Source organism: Peromyscus leucopus, chromosome 8b (assembly GCF_004664715.2).
Source record: "Peromyscus leucopus breed LL Stock chromosome 8b, UCI_PerLeu_2.1, whole genome shotgun sequence".
NCBI classification, from domain to species: domain Eukaryota; kingdom Metazoa; phylum Chordata; class Mammalia; order Rodentia; family Cricetidae; genus Peromyscus; species Peromyscus leucopus.
The window spans coordinates 1,526,704-1,550,690 of NC_051086.1; the positions used below are offsets into that span (position 1 = coordinate 1,526,704).

The 23,987-nt window shown below is 45.0% G+C and overlaps 1 protein-coding gene across 2 annotated transcripts in view; it reads left to right on the plus strand.

Annotated features, from left to right (window-relative positions):
* LOC114710614 (CREB binding protein) overlaps window positions 1-23,275 on the plus strand; it is a 143,020-nt gene extending 119,745 nt beyond the window's left edge. The window contains exons 19-30 of one of the 2 annotated variants that reach the window (XM_028894801.2): window positions 1,126-1,206; window positions 3,380-3,436; window positions 7,040-7,117; window positions 7,428-7,495; window positions 10,020-10,170; window positions 10,444-10,590; window positions 11,176-11,289; window positions 12,287-12,452; window positions 12,718-12,885; window positions 16,475-16,636; window positions 16,924-17,205; window positions 18,459-20,606. In XM_028894801.2, coding sequence (XP_028750634.1) covers window positions 1,126-1,206; window positions 3,380-3,436; window positions 7,040-7,117; window positions 7,428-7,495; window positions 10,020-10,170; window positions 10,444-10,590; window positions 11,176-11,289; window positions 12,287-12,452; window positions 12,718-12,885; window positions 16,475-16,636; window positions 16,924-17,205; window positions 18,459-20,606 — 3,622 coding nt within the window. Of the gene's footprint in view, window positions 1-1,125; window positions 1,207-3,379; window positions 3,437-7,039; window positions 7,118-7,427; window positions 7,496-10,019; window positions 10,171-10,443; window positions 10,591-11,175; window positions 11,290-12,286; window positions 12,453-12,717; window positions 12,886-16,474; window positions 16,637-16,923; window positions 17,206-18,458 lie in introns of both variants that reach the window. The other variant, XM_028894800.2, reaches the window with a different exon arrangement.
* Window positions 23,276-23,987: the final 712 nt, after the last annotated feature.

The following is a 23,987-nucleotide window of genomic DNA, read 5'->3' on the forward strand; positions in this document are numbered from 1 at the left end:
ACCCACCTTTTTGTTAACTTCTCATTCATGTCCTTTCCAAACATTTAATAGTCTATAATTGTTATCACTTAACAGCATGAGCCCAGGCTCTATATTATTATCACTCAAGAAATTGGGATGATGGATAATTTTTCAAATGCAGATTGTGCTATTTAAAGATTAACTCTCTAAATTTGCTTAACTTGGGTTGATACCAAGTCAGAACAGTCATTCACCATGTATCCCATGAATGATTGGTCCCAGTACCAAAATTCAAATCACAGCTTAGAAGTGAACCAAAACTTTTCAAAAATTGTTTGTGGGTTTGCATATATTGTATTGTTTATACAATATATCATAATTTTTCTCTGTATATTCTTATTAATAAATGGCTGGAAAGTCTTTGACCCTGACTGCATTTCTGTTAAGTGTTTGTCTAGAATATGGATTTGGTTTCATTTGTATTGTAACACAGTTATTATTAACTGAGTGATTAACTTGAGAAAATAACAAACAGCAACAACAAAAAATGGTTCTGGGTGCTCAACATTGTCACACATTGGAAGATCTGGCTTAATACCGGAAGTAAAACCTCTGATGCAGTCAAGCATCAAATTTCCATTTTGAAAAATGAAGTATTCCAGTTTAACTTGCTTTTTAAAGGCTTTCTTCTCATACTGTTGTTCAAAGTAAAATTTTCTATTTTAAACCCTGGCTCAATATTTGATTTTAATACAAATTTGAGATTTCTAAATTTAGGCTCCATGCAATTTTAGTATTAACTCCTTGAAAGCATTTGCATCTTGGAGCCGGACCAAACCTGTCGTTGTTAGTGATGATGGCCTATGATGCGTGCAATGAGACCGAATGCTAATCAATGCTTTGCCTTGGCTTTCTGCTTTGTGTTGTCTGGTGTTTGCGTCTTACCTCTGTGTCTGTGCTATTTGTTCCCTTCCCTGTTCTCTAATTCTGCCCTTCCCTACCTGCCCCCTGTTCCTTTCATTGTCCTCACTGACCCATCAATCAACCAACAACGCCCCCCCTTCGTCGTGGTGCTCTGCCCTGCTCTGATTGGTGGCTTCGTTGCTTGGGTGGCTGTATGTTGTGATGGACCAGTTCACCCAAGTATGGCCTTCTTGCTGACAGGTATCATTTCTGTGAGAAGTGTTTCACAGAGATCCAGGGCGAGAATGTGACCCTGGGTGACGACCCTTCCCAACCTCAGACGTAAGTATGATCTTGCCGTACTTCCTTGTGTTCATGACTAAAGAAGCCAAAATGTCCATTTTGAGTTGTGTGCAAGTTGTGTTTTGTTTTTCTTCACATATTAACTATACCCACGTTTAGTGGGAACATGGTTGCATGGGCATAGATATTTGTACTTAAAGGTATAGGTGTTGGCCAAACAGCAACACCAGTTCTCCATTTTGCTCCATTCAAGGCAGGATTAGTTCAGTTCTTAACCCTTGTATAGCTCACTAGCAAATAACTTTCTTCATGGTGGTAGGTAACCTTTGCTTGAAAATTCTAACTTCAGTTATACCTAAGAAGCCAGATAGCCTTATTCACATGAAATGAGTGTTGCATACATATCGCCAACAACAACAACACCCTTTAAAACAAAACAGAACGGGGCTGGAGAAGTGGCTCAGAGATTAACAGCACTGATTGCTCTTCCAGAGGACCCAAGTTCAATTCCCAGCACCCACATGACAGCTCACAACTGTCTGTAACTCCAGTTCCAGGGGATCGACCATCCTCACACAGACATACATGCAGGCAAAACACCAATGCACACAAAATAAATAAATACTTTTATAAAAAAAAAAATAAACAAAAACATTTTGGAGTTAACTTTACCTTTTAAACCTTCATCTTGGGCTTGGGGATTTAACTCGGTGTTAGAGTGCTTAAGGCCCTGGGTTCAGTCCTCAGCTCCAGAAAAAGAAAGAATAAATAAATAAATAAATAAAGAAAGAAAGAAAGAAAGAAAGAAAGAAAGAAAGAAAGAAAGAAAGAAAGAAAGAAAGAAAGAAAGAAAGACAAAAAACCATCTTTTAAGTTACTGAGCTACTGCAGGTTAGATTCCAATCCTTTCTCCATGTCTTCCAGTATAGCATAGAAATATCTATCATTCCTTGCTGGTGGTCTTACTCTTGCTCCCTAGCTGGATCTAGCATGTCCATTAATTTATTCCTGCATATCCCTGCTTGTCTTCTAATGAAGTGCCTTTTGAGTGGCAGCATAACCAGCAAGAGAAATGAAAACCACAGTGGGTACTTGACTCATTTATATTTGTAAAATGCCCAAAGGCATGCTGGCCTGTATATCTGTTCTAGCCTGCCAAGCGTTTTTATAGTTCCCTTTTCTGCACACTGAGTTCCTCAGTCTTCCATGCTTCTGGTCATGTTGAAAATCTGGCCTCAGAGTTACTGGGTCCCACAGGCAGGAAGGCCGTGCTCCAGAAATGATTTTATTACCCTTATCATCTTAATTCTTTGGTCTAATTGGAGTTAATCATTGAATTGTAGGAGGGAGAGATGGGAGAAGGCTAATCAATAAATGCTAAGGTTCAGTTAGATACCAGCAAAAGCTGTGGATTACTTTTGCACAGTATGGTAACTGTCGATAACATTTATGTACTGTACTTTTCAAAAAGCTAGAAGGAAGGATTTTGAAAGTTTTTTTCGTGCCCCCCTCCAAAAGGTAAGTGTTGGAGGTGGTTAGTATGTTTAGCCTAAATTTAAGCATTATGCAGTGTGCACAAGGGGCAGATATTATGTGCTATACCATTAATATTTGCAACTTTTAAGTTTTTGTATGTCACTTAGGGTAAAAACTAAAGATGCAGGAAAGGGGCTAAGTGAAATGAATGAATAGGTACAGGCACTTTTGCTGCAAGCCTGCAGCCTGAGTTCTGTCCCTGAGCTCACAGGAAGGTGGATGGGGAGAACCACCTTCACAGTTTGGTTCTCTGACCACCCATCATGGTCATTCTCTCTCCCGCCACACACAGTATGTGTTTTTTTGTTTTTTAAAGAAACAGCAACAAAAAAAAGAGTTATATAATTTCGTGTGTTAGAAGTAAGTCACATATGCATGGTTTGAAACCCAAATACTCCACCTTTCCAAAGTGAGAGTCCTTGGTAGAGTCTCACCTTACATTGAGGATATGTTGGCATTCAGCTGTGATCTTACCAATGTCCAATTCAGTAGCTGTTCGTCATATGAACTTGAATGAGAATAAACATATTTAAATCTCAACACAATTTTGCCATCATAATCTGAATTAAATCTTATAGTAAAGTTGATAGTAGTTTAGAACAGATATTTTAAGAAAAAAAATTGGTAGAGGAGTATATGTGGATTGATTAAAATGTTTCTTTTTCTTTTAAATAAGGACAATTTCCAAGGATCAATTTGAAAAGAAGAAAAATGATACCTTAGATCCTGAACCGTGAGTATACATACATACATATATATGTAGCCCCCGCCCTCTCTCTCTTGTTTGTTTTTGAGACAGGTTTTCTCTGAGTAGCCTTGGCTGTCCTAAACTCATAGACACCTGCCTGCCTCTACCTCCCAAGTGCTGGGATTAAAGGTGTATGTCACTATACCTGGCTATTTTTTACTTAGAGTCTTAGATGAAGAAAGTTATTATTTGTGATTAGATTATGGGAAAATAAAAAGTTTCTTATGGGAAGTTATCTCAAACTCAAAATATATGTCTCTCTAACACATTCTCCAGTTGCTAGATTTTAATAGTGATAAGATTATGTGGGTAGCCAGGCGGTGGTGGCGCACGCCTTTAATCCCAGCACTCGGGAGGCAGAGGCAGAAGGATCTCTGTGAGTTCGAGGCCAGCCTGGTCTCCAAAGCAAGTTCCAGGAAAGGCGCAAAGCTACACAGAGAAACCCTATCTTGAAAAAAAAAAAAAAAAAGAACCACTTTCTAAACAGTCTGTCCTGTGAGATGTAGTATATGTTCTTACCACTGCCTTTGCTCATGAGAATGCTTCATTTGCAAAGTTGGCTTTTAAAGCTTGGGACAGGTCTGTCAGTTTTGCTGTATTCTCTTGGCCCCAAATCTCCTAGTTCCAGAGAGGTCAACTGCTATAATGGAAGACACTTCCCACCCAGGTAACATTTGAAGATGCAGCTCTTTTGGGAAGGTTCCTTCCTTTATCCTACTATCCGATACCTAGGGACAGGATTGCATTAGGTAATGAATACTGGTACATATGGAGACTTCCCCGAAGGAAAATTCAGTTTTACTTCTGATTCTCCATGTTATGTTGCCGTGTCACATGTCACCCCCCCCCCATGTTACTGATTAATTTATATGTGTGTGTTTGCCTAAATTTATCTGTATACAGGACATGTGTACTGATGCCCCCAAAGGCCAGAACAGGTCAGATCTCCCAGAACTAGAGTTATAGATGGCTGGGAACTACCATGTTTGTTGGGAGGTGAACTTGGGTCCAGGATTCTTCACTGCTGAGCCATCTCTCCAGCACTCTTTGTATGGGTTTTAAGTTTCTTTTTGCAGCAACAGTAAGTGCGGGCAACAGGAGGCATAGTGTCCATGGTTCCCTGGGTGAGAAATTTGAGGATGTGCACAGCAGCATCACCTTTGGGGTGGGCTTCCTGGAGTTGGTGATTCTTACCTATAAGCGGGTATTGGAGAGAGCAACATAACATTCTGGGCATAAAGGAAAGAGAGAACACAAGATACTCAAAACATGTCATGGGACTGATGGACCAGTCAGGCCCAGGGGATGTAGTGGCAGGAGCACTTAATACATTTAACCTGTTTGGCATTTAGACCATTCAGTGTATACTGGGCAAGTTTTGAAGAACAGCTTTGATTCTAGTGTATAAAGTCCATCTCTGCAGCAGAGTATGGTGGCATTCCCCTGTACTCCCAACAGTTGAGAAGCTGGGGCAAGATGACTAACTCAAGACCTGCCTGGGCTATTTAGTAAGATCCTATTTCTAAAGAAAAAGAAAAGAAAAGAAAAATAGATCCCCCCCCCCACACACACACACACACACCACCACCACTCCTTAAGCAGGGAACATGAGGCATATGATTTCAGTCTCTAGGAACTCCCTGGGAGATTTAGGTAAAACCTAGGCAAAAAGTCAAGGCTCATCTAAAGCAGGACTGTTAGAATTAGAAAAGGAGGCCAAACTATGAGATGGAAGGCTCCATAGTAAATGGGATGTCAAGGAGAGGGCCTTATGGGTTATGGGTCACAGGCAGATATATATTTGGTATTTCCTTCCCTGACAGTGGAGGGAAGAACTGAACGGGTTATCTTTAGAGAGAAGGTGGGAGTCAAAAGAGTTATTGTTCTGACCTTGCATCCCCCAGAGGCCAACCAAGCTCACTTCAGAGACTGTAGATGCATAGAGTTGGTGGGATGAGCCCTGGAAGAATGCAGTGCAGGGCTAAATGACCAGGTCAAGTGTGGGGAAGGAACCTCCACCATGGCTGTTAATTAGTAGTCACAACCAAGTCATGCTGCCCCTGTTTCACAGTGTTAATGTGTGTCCTCTCTCTAAAGAGAACAGCAGCTGGTTAGGACATACCATGGCTGAATGTTTGTATAGCAGGTGTGGCAGCAGGATGAAGGGACAAGAAGAAGCTAATCATTATCAAGAGCTTGGCTTCTCCCAGGAAACAGGGGTGCTTTCTGGTGCCTTAAATTTTCCTGGGATGTGGATTTTGGTAACAGTGAAACTGTAAACTATAAAAAAGCAAAAGGTGGGGCTGGAGAGATGGCTCAGAGGTTAAGAGCACCGACTGCTCTTCCAAAGGTCCTGAGTTCAATTCCCAGCAACCACATGGTGGCTCACAACCATCTATAATGAGATCTGGTGCCCTCTTCTGGCCTTCAGGCATACATAAATAAATCTTAAAAAAAAAAAAAAAGCAAAAGGTTTGAGCACTGGCTGTCTTGGTGTTGAGAATTCCTATTGGAGTCAGCCCTTGAGGGTGATAAACATGCATTTGTAAGTGGCTGTACTGAACTGAGCAGTGTGGAAATGGTACCAGGAGACTGAGTGTGTTCAGTGAAGCCTATCACTTTTTGTTAGCATTGATGCCTCCCACTACCTGTCAACAACTTGGAGCAGGTGTTTCCTGTGCCTTGGGCCTGCTAGGGATGCTCTCATCTAGCTACTTTGCTTTCTGTAGCCTTAGAAGGTAGAGTGGGGAAATCTGAAAACTAGGAGCAATTATTTATAACACTGAACATACTGTTCTGGTTCCTGAGCCCATTTAAGTATGGAAAAATTACATAGAGAAAGAATGGATCTTGAAGTCTATAGTGACATTAGAATTACTGGACTAGGGAATATACATTTATCATAGTAGTTTTTTTTTCCTTTTTACTGTTTTTTTGTAGTTTTTTCCTTTTTTTGAGACAGGTTTTCTCTGTATAGCCCTGCCTGTCCTGGAACTCACTTTGTGGACCAGGCTGGCCTGAAACTTATAGCGATCCACCTGCCTCTGCCTCCTGAGTGCTGGCATAAAAGGCGTGCGCCACCACCGCTCGGCTCAAAGCTGGCTTTTGACCTTCATACATATACCTGCATTTGTGCACAGGCCTTAGCCCCCCACCCCACCTCTACACACACACATTTATCTCTGTTTGCTAAGGGAAATGGGGAGAGAAGAAAATGGCACAGTGTAAAAAAAAAGGACAGAAAATCCAGAAGTGGTCATGGAGGCTTCTAATTTCTGCACTGAGGAGACCAGAGAAGGATCATGGGTCATGTGTTCAAGGCCAGGCTGGACTACATGGCCAGACCTCTTTTACTCAAAAGAAAAAGAAAGGTTGGGTGGGGAAGAGTGGGATCCTGTTTCTTCACTAAGCAAATTAACTAACATAGGTAAGCATGTAAAACACTTCTGAATTAGTCAGCACATGCGTGGATGTCAGAGCTCCTGAAAGCAGCTCAGACAATAGTGTGTGCCATACACTCGAGCTCCTGCTGAAAACTTCCTCCTGTGTGTGGCTCCTGGTGTATAATTGTGCTTTCTTGTCTACCAGTTTTGTTGACTGCAAAGAGTGTGGCCGGAAGATGCATCAGATTTGCGTTCTACACTATGACATCATTTGGCCTTCAGGGTGAGTGATTTGCTGTGATCTCTGGGAAGGAGGAGCAGCTGTGCACAAGTCAGGGGGAGGTGGCTGTGGTGCAGAGTCTTGTTCGTTGTCAGCAAAATTCAGCGAGTAAGGGAGGTGGTAGTTGGTTCTAAATTTAAATCGTGTGTTTGCCTGCTTTACAAATTGTAGAATCAAAGCCATCTTGTCTCCTCACTCTTTTCACAATGATGTGATTTAAACTGCCAACCAAGTATTTCAGTTCTGCATTTCACTGGTTTGGCAACATGCACTGTTGAGTATAATCTGATCACACCCATTATTTGTTGTGCAGTTTTGTGTGTGATAACTGCTTGAAGAAAACTGGCAGACCTCGGAAAGAAAACAAATTCAGTGCTAAAAGTAAGTTTTCTCCAAGTTTCTGTGTGCTTTGACTTTTGTTGTTTCTCTTCTTTTGGATACCTTTCCCTGCTGTTGTAGAGCTCATGTCAGCAGTTTTCCTATGGATGGTTTTCCAGTGCTTGGTACTTTTTTTCATTGAAGTGATTCATCTTGATCCTTTCATGACCTGCTCATGCTTTCAGTAACAGTTTACAAAGCTTAGAAAGAAAATTTCAGAAGAGTAAAGCTTTAGGTGGGTGCTGGTACCACACACCTTTAGTCCCAGCACTGAGAGGCAGAGGCAGGTGAATCTCTTGAGTTCCAGGACAACCAAAGATACACAGAGAAACCCTGTCTCAAAAAACAAAAAGCTGAAAGAACATTTCTTGGCAGATCCTTCTCCAATAGCTCAGAACCAGTAGCCCTATCCAGAAAAGGTGCTGTCACAGGCTCTCAGGGCGATCTCCTGGGGAGCAAGGCTTGCTGTCCCACAGTGCAGGAGTTCCCTCAGGGACTTCAGCAAGAATGGTGGTCTTGTGAAGCCCTTTATGCCTACATCTGTTCTCGTCAGAACAGTCACTCAGTTCTGAAGACTGCTGGGCACAGAGCTCAGCCTGACCAAGCTTATGAAGTGTGATGCTCACTGAAATATAATCTCAGATCTCAAATCCACTCCTTACTTCTTTTAACTTTATAAATCTTTATTTTTCCATGGGTTTTTTTTTCCCCTTTGCTATTGGATTTTGTTTTTTTGTTTTGTTTTGTTTTTTATTTTTAAGGTTTATTTATTTTGTATACAGTGTTCTGCCTGCATGCCAGAAGAGGGCGCCAGTTCTCATTACAGATGGTTGGAGGCCACCATGTGGTTGCTGGGAATTGAACTCAGGACCTCTGGAAGAACAGCCAGTGCTTTTAACCGATGAGCCATCTCTCCAGCCCTTTGTTTTCTTTTTAAACCACCTTTTTAGACATACCTTACTTAATATACCTCCAAAGCACCACTTTTGGTGTATTTATTGCAGAAAAATGAAATTTACATGAGTTGTAATTCTCTAGATACTACTTGAGACAGTAGTAAGGAATTTTCTAAGACTTTCCGTAGACTTACTTTTAAAAATATTAATTTATTTTTAAATTTGTATATATGTGTGTGCCTGCTTTTTTGTATGTACACCAAGTGTGTGCAGTACCCATGGAGGCCAGGACAGGGTGTTAGATTCCCTAGAGCTGGAATTTGAGGTGCCTATGGGGTACCTGATACTGATATTGGGACTGAATACAGGTCCTTTGCTAGAGTAGGTGCTCTTAACCACTGGACCATCTTTCCAATCCCCTAGATTTACTTTTTATAGCAATTTTCATGAATGTAGAAAATATTTAGCCGGGCGGTGGTGGCACACACCTTTAATCCCAGCACTCGGGAGGCAGAGGCAGGCGGATCTTTGTGAGTTCCAGGCCAGCCTGGGCTACAGAGTGAGTTCCAGGAAAGGCGCAAAGCTACACAGAGAAACCCTGTCTCGAAAAACCAAAAAAAAATTAAAAGTCATTAAAGAAGAAAACTTACTTAAAATTTTATCATCGTAAGCTGGTTGTGTCGTGGTGGCTCATGCATAAGACAGGAGAATCCCCTCGAGTCCCATGCCATCCTGTGACCTGTGAGAGACCATAATGAGAGAGACTGCCTTTTTACAAAAGGAAAGGGGCGGGGGGAGGTCCATCATCTGATGTGGGAGAAGGGGGTAGAGTACCTAGTATATGTTGAATCCTGGGTTCAGTTCTCCAGCACCACCCCTCCAAAATGCATCCATTTTTATAATCAATAAATTTTTTTATAGATCTCACATCTAGTACTCTTTCCCTGAAAAGCAGTTTTCCATACTGATGTTTATTCCTAGTGACTTTGGTTGGTGTTCACATCACTTGTGCTGTGGCAGGAGCCAGCACAAGACAGGCCACATCACCAAGATGAGGTTGCCTGAGTCTAATGCCATGCCTGCTCTGCCTCCCAGGTGAGCACTGTGCTCAGAAGGCAGCAAGCAGTCCTTGGCTGATGCTTAATGACTTGCCCTGGGTGTCATTGACTAGGCCAAGGGTGTGCCATGTTCCTTGTTGCTATTAAACATTCCTCAAGTGTAATTCTGGAGCAATAAGCCATCTGCCTGTTGGCATCCTTGAGATAGCCCTCCACATAGCAGACTTCTGCTCAACATAGCCCCAGGGCAGGGCTTGTCCCACAGGCTTTCACTCAGCTACCCAGGACCTGAGGTGAAGGGCAAGAAGCACAATGTCCTTAGTCCTGTCAGATTCAGGCCATCTTTGTCCTTCTCCTGTCCCTTACTGTTAGAAATGGACAGAAACCTGGACAAATTAATAGCTGACAAGAAGCAGAGTGCTTAAGGCCCCACATCTGCTTTCCTTTATAAGACACTTAAGTCACAGGATGGCGCTCCTTCATGCTTACAGAACACTCATTAGTCCTTGAAAGTAACAGTGAAGCAGCAGCTTCAACCGCTCTGCCTAATTCTGTTCATTCTGAATTTTTTAGGGCTTCAGACCACACGCTTGGGAAACCACTTGGAAGACCGAGTTAACAAGTTTTTACGGCGCCAGAATCACCCTGAAGCTGGGGAGGTTTTTGTGAGAGTGGTGGCCAGCTCAGACAAGACTGTGGAGGTCAAGCCAGGGATGAAGTCAAGGTTTGTGTTCTTTTCCTGTCTTAAACTGTGGGATAGTCCCCACTCCTGTCTCTGTAGGGCTTCAAGTGTGACATCCTTAATGCGGAGGCTTGTGGTAACTAGCACGTGACCTTTTCTGAATCCCAATTCATTATCAGAGATGGCTCTCTTGCCTAAGAAACAGGACCAGGAAGAGCTGCAACACAGCCCTGAAACTGCTCTGGCTGTTGTTGCAAGAGGTTGCCAGCCTTGAGCCTTCCTTCTACACAGAACAGGCTCTGGCTTCTGTTTCAGGTTTGTGGATTCTGGAGAAATGTCTGAATCTTTCCCGTATCGAACCAAAGCACTCTTTGCTTTTGAGGAGATCGATGGAGTCGATGTGTGCTTTTTTGGGATGCATGTGCAAGAATATGGCTCTGATTGCCCCCCACCAAATACAAGGTAGTCTTCCATCTTATTTCTGAATGTGTCTTTTTAGCCTTATGTTGGATGGTAAAAGACTAGGCTCGGGCGTCTTAGAGCTGTGTGCTTTGGTACTGGATTTAAATAGTCAGTTACCCTACTAAACCAATTAATTTTGCTTTCCTGTAAACTGTCAGAAAACAAAGGGTCTTGGTGGTAGTGTGGCATGCTTGTGTATGGCCCTAGTTCTGTTTTGTCTCATCAAGATGGTCACTGGGGAGCCAGGGTAGCAACAGCTAGATTCCCTATTCAAACCAAGTGTCTCTGGTCCGGGGTTAGTTTGTTTAGTCTGGATTTTGGGTGAGAGGGGCAAAGAAGTGGCTTCTCCCAAGTTGCTCTCCTGGGGAAAGTTCCCCTATCTTTTGTTGGACAATAGGAAATTATTTCTGTTCCCTTAGTTTTCAGATGGAACTGTGATTAGGGTCTTTCACATCCTGTTAGGTGGCCTCTGTGACTGCTATCAAAACTTATTTCTGGGGGCTTTGGATGTTAGTGTTTATTTTCAAGCTTGAGGGGTACCCTGAATTAAAAATAAAAATGACACCCCCACCCCCACCCCTGCAGGCGTGTGTACATATCTTATCTGGACAGTATTCATTTCTTCCGGCCCCGCTGCCTCCGGACAGCTGTTTACCATGAGATCCTCATTGGATACCTAGAGTATGTGAAGAAATTGGGGTGAGTCTCGATTATTCAGAATCAATAAAAAACATTTTGTCTATTTTGTGAAATAGTGATTTTTCTCGTTTAGTTTTATGTGTCTTATTCTGCTCTATTGAGATTGGTTCAGAAGTCTGCTGAGCCTCCCACTTGTGTCCGACCCCGAAGAGCAGTGTCTACTCTTTGCCTTTGCTTGCTTCTCATTTTCTTTTCACTTTGTTGAGACATAATCTGCATATCCTGTTTTTGCCTGTGAGCGGTTTTGGAGTCAGTGCTTTTTGACATTGGTGACCGGTGTGACCATTCCCATCAGCCAGTCGCACACTCGGCCTCCTTCACCTGAGCCCTGTGCCCTCGTGCTGCTGCCTGCTGCTCCCTGTCCTGCCCCTGCCTGCAGACAGCCACTAATCTGCTCTCTGTCTCTATATACATTGTCCGTTCTGCTCTGTCATTGAAATTCACTGATTGAACACCCACTATGTGTTTTTGTTTCTCCTGTACTATGTGTTTATATGCCACACCTGTGACATTCTTTTCCCAAACCTGAAAAGGTTTGCTGAAGTGTCTTGAACAGAGTGAATCAAATTCTTTGACATGAGTTCTCTAAAGAGAATGACTTGTCTGAGCTGCTCTTACATTGCACAGGAGGGAGAGTAGGCAGGAAGATGGACTTCACATCCCTTTACTCTGTCCTGGCGGGCTCAGCTCCAAATAAGTGCTCGGTCCTAAATCTAGGGTTGAATTTATAAATGATGAAGATAATGCTTTTACACACACACACACACACACACACACACACACACACACACACACACACACCTTTCACATTATTGGGTTGGAGCCCAAGTATTTTAGAAGACCTATACAAGCATTATAGTCATTTCTTTTGTTTTCATCTTCCCTCATACTGATTTCTGTCCTTGCTTTAGTTCCTGTTCGTAAGCTGCAGTTGCCTCAAAAGTAGATCAGAGTTCACTGACACTTTTATCTGGCTTCTTTCGTATGTATCTTATAGGTATGTGACAGGACACATCTGGGCCTGTCCCCCAAGTGAAGGAGATGACTACATCTTTCATTGCCACCCCCCTGATCAGAAAATCCCCAAACCAAAACGACTGCAGGAGTGGTACAAGAAGATGCTGGACAAGGCATTTGCAGAGAGGATCATTAATGACTACAAGGTAACCCTGTTGAAGGACGATGCTGGCTTTGTCACAGCTGATTGACATGTTTTGTGTATTTTCCTTGGGCACTCATGTGCTTTATAACTGTGATCAATTACAAGAATAGAAAGCAAGAACCTGAAAGCATCTGATGAAACTGCAGAAGCAACTGTGCAGTTGATCAAAGCAGTGGGCCTTTCAGTCAGTTGACAGCTGGTTTGTGTATGAGGTTCCCAGTAGCCCACAGGGAACCTGACCTCACCTCTGGTCTGCTTCCTTCTAGGACATCTTCAAACAAGCAAATGAAGACAGACTCACGAGTGCCAAGGAGTTACCCTATTTTGAAGGAGATTTCTGGCCTAATGTGTTAGAAGAAAGCATTAAGGAGCTAGAACAAGAAGAAGAAGAGAGGAAAAAAGAAGAAAGTACTGCAGCTAGTGAGACCCCTGAGGTACAGCCCCCACTAGAGCTATGCCACCAGAGTGGCAGGCTGGAAAGTCTGCATTTGCTGTCGGGTTCTCTCTGTGGATGTTCTCATGCACACACAGAGGACGTCACTATCTCGGTACAAGAGTTATTCCCTGTGGGACCTAGTGGTTAGACCTGGAGAGTAGATGGGAGATGGTGACCTTTTGGAGCCAGGGCAGTACATGGAGATGGGTGTAAGTTACTTCCTAAAGAAACTGGAGGGCCGGGCCTTGTGCTGCATGTTGTGACAACTCCTCATTTTGTGGCTTTGCTTTGCTATTTATCTATCTATCTATCTATCTATCTATCTATCTATCTATCTATCTATCTGTCTATTGATTAATTTATCTATTTATTTATTTATTTTTGTGGCTCTCAGCCTGTTCATTGTTTGCTCTCCCTGTGTACCAGGGAGTGCAGAGTGAACTAAACAAGACCTGCCCTTGTCCATTCCCTGAGAAGTGTCTTATACTGGGAGAAACAGGAAGGACCTGGGTAGCTGCATGATGTGTTTTCAGGTGATGGGGCAACTCAGAGAAGAAAGGAGCTTAAGGTAAAGAAGACGGCAGGAAGTCTGAGGGTGGCTTTGGAAACAGTGACAGAGGAGCTGAGATCCCCCTTGAGTTATGGGGGTGGAGTCTTCCAGGAAGAGGAGGAAGTGTGCTGTGTTGATGATCACAAGGCACTGTGCGATTGTCAGGTAGAGCTGACACTGGCGTAGACGGGTTGGATTGTAGGTTTGGTAGGTGTGTACAGTGACTTCTGTGGAGAGTGTTCATGGCATGTGAGAGATCATGAGGTAAAAGAGTGAGTGTGGGAAGCTGGACCTCACTGGTGAGGGAGAAATAAAGAATGGACTGCATTGCTCCAGAAGTGGTTGGGCCTGGGCCCCAACAGGGCTAGAGCTGCTGGCAGCATGTGGCCACACCTGAAGCTTTGGGTAAGCGTGAATGCTCAGTGCACACATGATGTGTTGAATGGTTACAATGTGCCAAGCACTGTGCACATTGAGTTATGTCTTCAGAAAGACAGCTTTAATACAGAAAGCATAGGCCAGGATGAAACAGAAGCTTGTATCCCTGGCGGTTCTCAAGAATTCTCAAGTGGTCCCCATTGTCTGACTTTCTCAAGGTTTGATTTCTTACTTGACTGCAGAACTGTTCCCAAGAAGCTGGAGAGGAGAGGCCATAATCACATTGGCCTTAAAAGAACAGGCGTGTCTCAGTGGCTGGCTCAGAATACATTGCAGTGGAGACCGTGTGACCAAGAGGCCGCTGGCCAAGCCAGGCCTCAGAGTACAGGTGGCCTAGCCCAGAACCATTTGGACTTGTAAAGGACAGCAGTGGTGGCATCACTTGAGGAAGTAGAATGTGGGCCAACTGTGGGAGTCACTGGTGTACAGCAGAGCAGAGCACAAGGACAGCCCTTCTGTGAAGGGAAGGGGACTCGGGGAATACAGAGCAAGCTGAGCCATCCAAGGTGGTCTCTGGCACGGTGTCAGTGAAGCTATCCAGACGACCTGGGTGGCTTGTGCCTGAGCCAGCCTTCACTGTGTACCCAAGCACTTGGTGTCTGCTAGGGAAAGTGTTGACAAGTAGACTTGTTGGTGTGTGTGTGTGTGTGTGTGTGTGTGTGCAGTTTCTCAGTGTGCAGCTGAGAACAAGGACTCCCCTTCCTCAGGGATATCTTGGACTTCACAGTGGTGTTAACTTTAGTATAGCTAACACTTTGTAGAAGATGCTGCTTTGCCATTAAAAATCAGGTTCTCTAGGGAGGAACAGGAGTAGAGGAAGTGGGTGCTTAGTCAAAACATATTGCATGCATGCATGAAATTCTCAAACAGAAAAAAAAAATTAGAATCTCAAGTTAGAAGTAGACAAGCGTTTCTGGTGATGTTAAATGAGGGAGACATGATACCACCACATCATGTATTCAATCCCAGCTTTGGGAATAAAAAAGCTCACTCTGAGGACTGTGCACAGGTAAAACTCTACCAGAAAAATAACTAAAGTGCATGTTTTCAGATGGCCAAAATAATTTCTTTCTCTCTGTCTGTCTCTGTCTCTGTCTCTCTCTCTCTCTCTCTCTCTCTCTCTCTCTCTCTCTCTCTCTCTCTCTCTTCTTTTTGTTGGTTTTTTGATACAAGGGTCTCTCTGTGTAGCTTTGGCTGGCCTAAACTCAGAGATCAGCTTGACTCTTGATTGCTGGGATTAAAGGCAGATACCACTATGCCTAGCTCAAAAACAATTTCTTTTAAAAGTTTATTTGGCCGGGTGGTGACACACGCCTTTAATCTCAGCACTCAGGAGGCAGAGCCAGGCAGATCTCTGTTGAATTCGAGGCCAGCCTGGTCTCTAGAGTGAGTTCCAGGACAGCCAGAGCTGTTAACACAGAGAAACCCTGTCTTGAAAAAAAAAACAAAGCAAAACAAAAAAACCCAAAACAGAAAATAATAAAAATAAACTACGAAGTTTATTTGAAGATGGGCATAGTGGCACACATACCTTTAATCCCAGCACTCAGAAGATAGAGGCAGGCAAATCTCTGAGTTAAAGGCCAGCCTGGTCTATCTATCTACACGGTGAGTTCCCTGACAGCCAGAGCTACATAGTGAGACCATGTCTCAAAAAAATAAAAAAATAAATACAATTTATTTGAGGGCTAGTAAAATGGGTACAGTAAAAGTGTCTTCTGCTTTGTGTTAAAGTCCCAGAATCTACATGGTGGAAGAAGAGAACAATCTCCCTTTTAAGAAAAAAGAAAACTGTTCTCTGACCTCCACGTGGACACTGTGGCACACTCATAAATGTACATACATACATGCACATAGGTAAAGTAATTTAAAAAAAAGATTTGACTCATGGACCTGAGGCAGGAACATGATGCGTTTGAAACCTAGGTTCTGTAACATCCCTTGAGAAAGTGATAGTCTTGAGCTGAGGGTGTCCTTCAATGGTAGAGCACATGCTTAGCATGCATGAGGCTCTGGTTTCACTCCCAATACTACAGGGTAAAGAAGTTCTCTGGATTAGCTCTGCTTAGCTTTTCTATGTTGTATTCTAAATGGGTGACACCCCAAGTTCTTTTCCTAGCAGGATTATTGGAGCACTTGAACTGGGGAGTCTCTTTTAGACCTCAGCCAAACCATGATGAAAAGTAGTAACAACAGATTGCAAGACAAGCTTGGACATGTTCTACCCTAGTGCAGGTGTTGAGTGGGACCTGGAAAGAATCAGCTGGGTGTGCCTGCTCCTTCCCCGAGTCTTTTGAAAATTCATACAGGCGAGCAGGCCTTCCCAAGGCAAAGAACCAGGTACTGAGCATGCAGGATGGAAGATAGCCCATTTGTCCAGTGGAATTTTGGGGAGTGGTAGAAAACTTCCTCTTAAAGCTAAGCTTAGATTCTGAATTAACATCCTGAAGAAGTAACAGGACATAAGGAGCCAGACGGGCTTGGAGGATTCCATTCTTATTCCTCTGGGGGCAGCGTGTGGCCTAGGTGCATATGGGGTCTCTGGAGCCCACAGCCTAGGAAATGGATGTTGTTCTGACAGCTTTGCATGTGATTCCAGGGCAGTCAAGGTGACAGCAAGAATGCCAAGAAAAAGAACAATAAGAAGACCAACAAAAACAAAAGCAGCATTAGCCGCGCCAACAAGAAGAAGCCCAGCATGCCCAATGTATCCAATGACCTGTCCCAGAAGCTGTATGCCACCATGGAAAAACATAAGGAGGTAGTGGCATAGTCTGGTGGGAGGGTCTGGGGATACTTGGAACCCAGAGGAGTGGCAGGCACTAGGCCTGCAATGCTAGGGCTCCCTCTGTAGAAGGTGAAACAGTAGTTTGTTAATACATTGTGTGGTTTATTGTTGGTTATGTTCCATCCCAGGAAACCAGGGCCTCAAGCAGGCGCTGGGTTTGTTTAGCCTCCTATTACACAGAAAAATGTGGCCAGGCACTTGGCACATGCTGCCTCTCTCTCTCTCTCTCTCTCTGAGGTTAATGCAGCTCCTCCTTTCAGGTCTTCTTTGTGATTCATCTGCATGCTGGGCCTGTAATTAGCACTCAGCCCCCCATCGTGGACCCTGACCCCCTGCTCAGCTGTGACCTCATGGATGGGCGTGATGCCTTCCTCACCCTGGCCAGAGACAAGCACTGGGAGTTCTCTTCCTTACGCCGCTCCAAATGGTCCACTTTGTGCATGCTGGTAGAATTGCACACACAGGGCCAGGACCGCTTTGTCTACACCTGCAATGAGTGCAAACACCATGTCGAGACACGCTGGCACTGCACTGTGTGTGAGGTAAGTCCCCCACCTCCCTCCTGACCTTCCCCGGAGGAGGTGTAGACTCTAGCATTGCCCTCTGCCCGTCGGGAGTGGATGCAGGTGTTGACATCTGTGCACAACACTGTTTGTGCTATCTCTCCCAGCGTGGGGAGCCAGGCGTGAGTGACACCCTTGTTGTCCTCTTAGCTGTACTCTTGTCCACTACAGCTACAGGCCATGTGCTAAGGTAGCCTGAATGTGGAAGGACACTTTGGTTCTACAGGGATCCAGTGTATTTATCTCTTCCTAGCCTTGCTAGGGGCTTAAGGATGCCTTTCATCCTGCTGGCAGGTTGCCACCTTTGATCAGGTCGAGTGGCAGGATCATAGCATATGGTTAGAATACTTAGTCCTTGTGTGTGCACTGGCAGGCTTACTGTCTCCTGCCTTGTGGGTAGCTTGTCTTCAGCCATGTAGAGCAGCTTGTCCTGGTCAGAGCAAAGGCTGCCTAGCCCTTCCTTCTTTGCTTACATTTAAATTCTTGATTTTCTCCCTCTTTCTCCAGGCTTCTCTGTTCTCTTTCTACTTTTCTGATTTTAGGACTTGATGTGTACTTTGCTTGAGCACAGTTTCTAGACTCAGCCATAGGACTTCTCCTCAGCTTTGTGTGGGGGTGGTATGTGTGTATGTAGAATAACTTGAGTATATCCATACTGAGGTCAGAGGAGAATTGCTCTGTAGATCTTTACCTCATTTCCTTAGAAAGTATCTGTCACTGAACCTTGTGCTAGGCTGATAACCAGCAAGCAACAGTCCTCTTACCTCTTCTCTGTCCAGTGCAGCAATTACAGGCACTGGATTTTTTTGTGTGAGTGCTGAGAATCCAAACTTGGGTCCTCATATTTGACCATCAAATCCTCTTACCCACTGAACTATCTCCCAAGACCCCCTTCAATTTTAATCCTTCCTTTTTAGTTTCTAAATTCAAGCATCTCTCAGCCACTTGAGCTTCTGTGTTGGGGAAGGATGATTTGATGACTTTCTCCTGGGGATAGTGTCCCCATGTCCTCTGGTAGTACTTGGAGGAAATGGCCACAGTGTTCTTAGTTCTCGCTGTTAAGTCTCAAAGTAAGGTCTTGATGCTTTTCTCAAAGCACATGAAATAAAGAAGGAAGTAGGGACCATTATTAACTCCTCAAGCCTTGGACCTATAGTGTGTCCCATGCCCAAGGGAATCCACTCATGCTGGACCTGTGCTGATATTGGTCTGTCCCTTTTCCTTCTCTACAGGACTATGACCTTTGTATCAATTGCTACAACACCAAGAGCCACACCCATAAGATGGTGAAGTGGGGGCTAGGCCTAGACGATGAGGGCAGCAGTCAAGGTGAGCCACAATCCAAGAGCCCCCAGGAGTCCCGGCGTCTCAGCATCCAACGCTGCATCCAGTCCCTGGTCCATGCCTGCCAGTGTCGCAATGCCAACTGCTCTCTGCCATCTTGCCAGAAGATGAAACGAGTCGTGCAGCACACCAAGGGTTGTAAGCGCAAGACTAATGGAGGATGTCCAGTATGCAAGCAGCTCATTGCTCTTTGCTGCTACCACGCCAAACACTGCCAAGAAAATAAATGCCCTGTGCCCTTCTGCCTCAACATCAAACACAAGCTCCGCCAGCAGCAGATCCAACATCGCCTGCAACAGGCCCAGCTCATGCGCCGGCGAATGGCTACCATGAATACCCGCAATGTGCCTCAGCAGAGTTTGCCTTCTCCTACCTCAGCACCACCCGGGACCCCCACGCAGCAACCCAGCACACCCCAAACACCACAGCCCCCTGCCCAGCCTCAGCCTTCACCTGTAAACATGTCACCAGCTGGCTTCCCTAATGTAACCCGGACTCAGCCCCCCACGATAGTGTCTGCTGGGAAGCCTACCAACCAGGTGCCAGCTCCCCCACCCCCTGCCCAGCCCCCACCTGCAGCAGTGGAGGCAGCTCGGCAAATTGAGCGCGAGGCCCAGCAGCAGCAGCACCTGTACCGAGCAAACATCAACAATGGCATGCCCCCAGGGCGTGCAGGTATGGGAACCCCAGGGAGCCAGATGGCCCCTGTGGGCCTGAATGTGCCCCGTCCCAACCAAGTCAGTGGGCCTGTCATGTCTAGCATGCCACCTGGGCAGTGGCAGCAGGCACCCATCCCCCAGCAGCAGCCAATGCCAGGCATGCCCAGGCCTGTAATGTCCATGCCGGCCCAGGCAGCTGTGGCTGGGCCACGGATGCCCAATGTGCAGCCACCAAGGAGCATCTCGCCAAGTGCCCTGCAAGACCTGCTGCGGACCCTGAAGTCACCCAGCTCCCCTCAGCAGCAACAGCAGGTGCTGAACATCCTCAAATCAAACCCACAGCTAATGGCAGCTTTCATCAAACAGCGCACAGCCAAGTATGTGGCCAATCAGCCTGGCATGCAGCCCCAGCCTGGACTTCAGTCCCAGCCTGGTATGCAGCCCCAGCCCGGCATGCACCAGCAACCCAGCCTGCAGAACCTGAATGCAATGCAAGCTGGTGTGCCACGGCCTGGTGTGCCTCCACAGCAACAGGCAATGGGAGGCCTGAACCCCCAGGGACAGGCTCTGAACATCATGAACCCAGGACACAACCCCAACATGGCAAACATGAATCCACAGTACCGAGAAATGGTGAGGAGACAGCTGCTACAGCACCAACAGCAGCAGCAGCAACAACAACAGCAACAGCAACAACAAAGCAGTGCCAGCATGGCTGGGGGCATGGCAGGACACAGCCAGTTCCAGCAGCCGCAAGGACCTGGAGGCTACGCCCCGGCCATGCAGCAACAACGTATGCAACAGCACCTCCCCATCCAGGGCAGCTCCATGGGCCAGATGGCTGCACCAATGGGACAACTTGGCCAAATGGGGCAGCCTGGGCTGGGGGCAGACAGCACCCCCAACATTCAGCAGGCCCTACAGCAGCGAATTCTGCAGCAGCAGCAGATGAAGCAGCAGATTGGGTCCCCAGGCCAGCCGAACCCCATGAGCCCCCAGCAGCACATGCTCTCAGGACAGCCACAGGCCTCGCATCTCCCCGGCCAACAGATCGCCACATCCCTTAGTAACCAGGTGCGGTCTCCAGCCCCTGTCCAGTCTCCGCGGCCCCAATCCCAACCTCCACATTCCAGCCCGTCACCACGGATACAGCCCCAGCCTTCACCACACCATGTTTCACCCCAGACTGGTTCCCCCCACCCCGGACTCGCAGTCACCATGGCCAGCTCCATGGATCAGGGACACCTTGGGAACCCTGAACAGAGTGCAATGCTCCCCCAGCTGAATACTCCCAACAGGAGCGCGCTGTCCAGTGAACTGTCCCTGGTTGGTGATACCACGGGAGACACACTAGAAAAGTTTGTGGAGGGTTTGTAGCATTATGAGAGCATTGGGTGTTTGTTTTTGTTTGGGGGATTTTATTTTATTTTATTTTTTTTGTTTTTTGTTTTTCCCCCCCTCCCCTTTCATGTTCTTGGACTTTTTGTACTGAAAATCCAGGCATCTGGGCTCTTTTTATTAAGCCTAGATGGGACTGTGACTCCCAAGCATGGAAGGGTGGATTGATGTTTAAAGAAACAATACAAAGAATATATTTTTTTGTTAAGAACCAGTTGATTTAAATATCTGGTCGGTCTCTCTCTCTCTCTCTCTGCTTTTTCTCTCTCTCGCTCTCTTTTTTTTTTTCTTTCTTTTTTTTTTTTTTTTTTCTTTTCCTGTTTGGGGGGTGGGGGGTTGTTTGGATTCTTTTTTGTCGTCATTGCTGGTGACTCATGCCTTTTTTTAATGGGAAAAACAAGTTCATTATATTCATATTTTTTATTTGTATTTTCAAGACTTAAACATTTATGTTTAAAAGTGAAAAGAAAAATAATACTCAGAAACTGGTTCCAGAAATAATGCATCTTATAATGTGTCCCGATAACGAGCTGATGTTGCGGGAAGATTTTTTTCTATAGTGAACTCTGTGGGCATCTCCAAGTATTACCCCTGGACGATAGGAATTGACTCCGGCGTGCACACATGTACACACCCACACACATTTATCTATACATGCTGGCTTAAGCCAGCCTCTTGTCTTGCAGATGTAGAAATTGTTGCTTTGTTTCTCTGATAAAACTGGTTTTAGACAAAAATAGGGATGATCACTCTCTTAGACCATGCTAATGTTAATAGAGAAGAAGCATTCTTTTCTTTCTTCTATGTGAAACTTGAAATGAGGAAAAGCAATTCTAGTGTAAATCATGCAAGCGCTATAATTACTATAAATAAGAAAATTCAAGAAGATTCAATCACTGTATAGAATGGTAACGTACCAACTCATTTCTTATATCATATTGTTAAATAAACTGTGTGCAACAGACAAAAAGGGTGGTCCTTCTTGAATTCATGTACATGATATTAACACTTAGTGTTCGGGGGTTTTTTTGTTATGAAAATGCTGTTTTCAACATTGTATTTGGACTATGCATGTGTTTTTTTCCCCATTGTATATAAAGTATCGCTTAAAATTGATATAAATTACTGAAGTTTTTAACATGTATTCTGTTCTTTAAGATCCCTGTAAGAATGTTTAAGGTTTTTATTTATTTATATATATTTTTGGAGTCTGTTCTTTGTAAGACATGGTTCTGATTGTTCGCTCAGAGTGGAGAGGTCGGGGCTGCAGTCATAGTTGCAGTGTGGGTGGCAGCTGGGAAGTGTCCCAGGCTTGTGACCACCAAGGGGAAAGGGGGAGGGGTCCCTGTGCAGAGTGAGGAGGCATCTCAGCATTGCCTTGCATATTCAGTACTCACAGGTGAATGTCACCCATGCCACAAGGGACAGTCACCGCTGGGTCAGAAACAGCACTTTGCCTCCAGCCCACTCTTCCTGTCCTCCTCCTCGTTGGCCAGCTGCCCCTGTGGGGAGGGCTCCTGCCCTTTTTTTTCAGACAGCCCCCCTTTCTCTACCCAGATCCCACAATCAATGCAAAGGGTGCTCCAGGGACTTGAGGTGGTTCCTGACCTCCCCTCCCCAAAAGTTCAACAGGGAGGTTACCTCCATCAGCCTGCCCCATGTGGCCTCATTAGGGCTTTGCAGGCCTGGTGCCACCCTGGGGGCTGCTACTTCATGGTCTTACCCGCTCATGAAGTCCAGTTACAGGTGCCCTTCCTGAGCAGGGCATGGTAGCTCCTGAATACTGTAAATGTCACATCTGAGAGGAGGACCACTGACGGGGGAACTCAACCCCTAGCCTGCTGCTCCCAGGGAACTTTTTTTTTTTTTTTTTAAATACCTGTCTTCCAACAAAAGAGTGGTCTAGATGGGGGTGGGGGCAGCTAAATTTAGAAATCATGACCCAAATAGCATTCCTTTTGGCCTCTTAAGTTCACAGAAATATTTTCAAAATTCCTGATACTTGGAAATCTAAATTTGACAAAGCCTTTCAAGATTAGAGTTTTGAATGTAGAATTTTGAATCTTGGATTTTAATACTGTGGATAAGACCAGGTAAGGAATAGGCCACCATCTAACATCCCCCAACTAAGCGCTGTCCCAAGTCCTCCAGAGGTGATGCTCCGCCCTTGTTCAGCTTGATGGGTCCTTGCACATTCTCGGCTCTCTTCAGAATTCCCTTTGCTGCCGATTGGGAAGCCCCAAGCCATGTGTTCAAACAAGAAGAGGAACTGGAGCCTCAGAAGAGCTGCTCTCAGCCCCACTCAGAAGGTGGCACTTGGCAGTGTGCAGCCTTTTAATGTGGGCAATGGGGACATCCTTTTCAGGTTATCCTGAAGTTCAAAGCTATGTACCAACCTCCTTGGAGTCTGCATCCTGTGCAGTTGTCCATCTGGATGTCGAAGGATGTGGCTGAGGGTGTGGGCTGTGGATACTATCCCTAAGTTTGTCCTAAGGAAATTTCTGTAAGAGCTGGAGTGCCCAGACACTGTGTCTCATGCTGTATACTTAAGAGGAGAAGAAAAAAGTCCTATATTTGTGATCAAAAAGAGGGAACTTGAAATGTGCTGGTGTTTATAATAAAAGCTGGTAAAACTGCTTGGATTCAAAGGTGGTTCCGATTGGCTAATGATCCCCTTAGCATTAGCTCAGCTGCTGATCATTGAACAACTGAAGATGCCTGGTGTCAACCCTACATGCATTTGAGGCTCTTAGAAACTAGCATTTAAGAACTGAATGTTGTGTCCACAGATAGCATGCTATTCTGCACTGTTGGGGTGAATACATGTAACTTTCATTTGGTTTCTATTAAATGGGACCAGCTGGGCATGGTAGCCCATGCCTTTAATCCCAGAAGAGCTAGAGCTAGAAGAATCTGGAAGACCTCAAACCCAAAGATCCATATAGAAAATTAAAGGACAGCCAGGGCTACATAGTCTCAGAGACCTGTCTCAGAAAGGGGAGGGGCAAAGATTGCATTTGAATCAACGTTTAATTTTAGTGTTGTATGACAGAATAAGCTGTTTGTTTGTTTGTTTTGTTTTTTAAAGAACACTTCTCATTAAGGTGATTGTGAGTTGGTAGCCACTGTGATGCCAGGAAATATAATACAGGACAGTGTATTGGGAAGCAGTTCTGTGCCCAGACATTGTAGTAAGCCTGGAGAATGTAGGAATAAGTCTGCCCATTTGGGACTAACAATACACAGTAGCCTGATAGGTATTGGGTGTTTCACATGCATTGGTCATACTAATTGTGTTGTGAATGCTAGGTGCAGGGTGGAGAACAGTCAGTTAGTGATAACACACTGAAGAAATGGTTC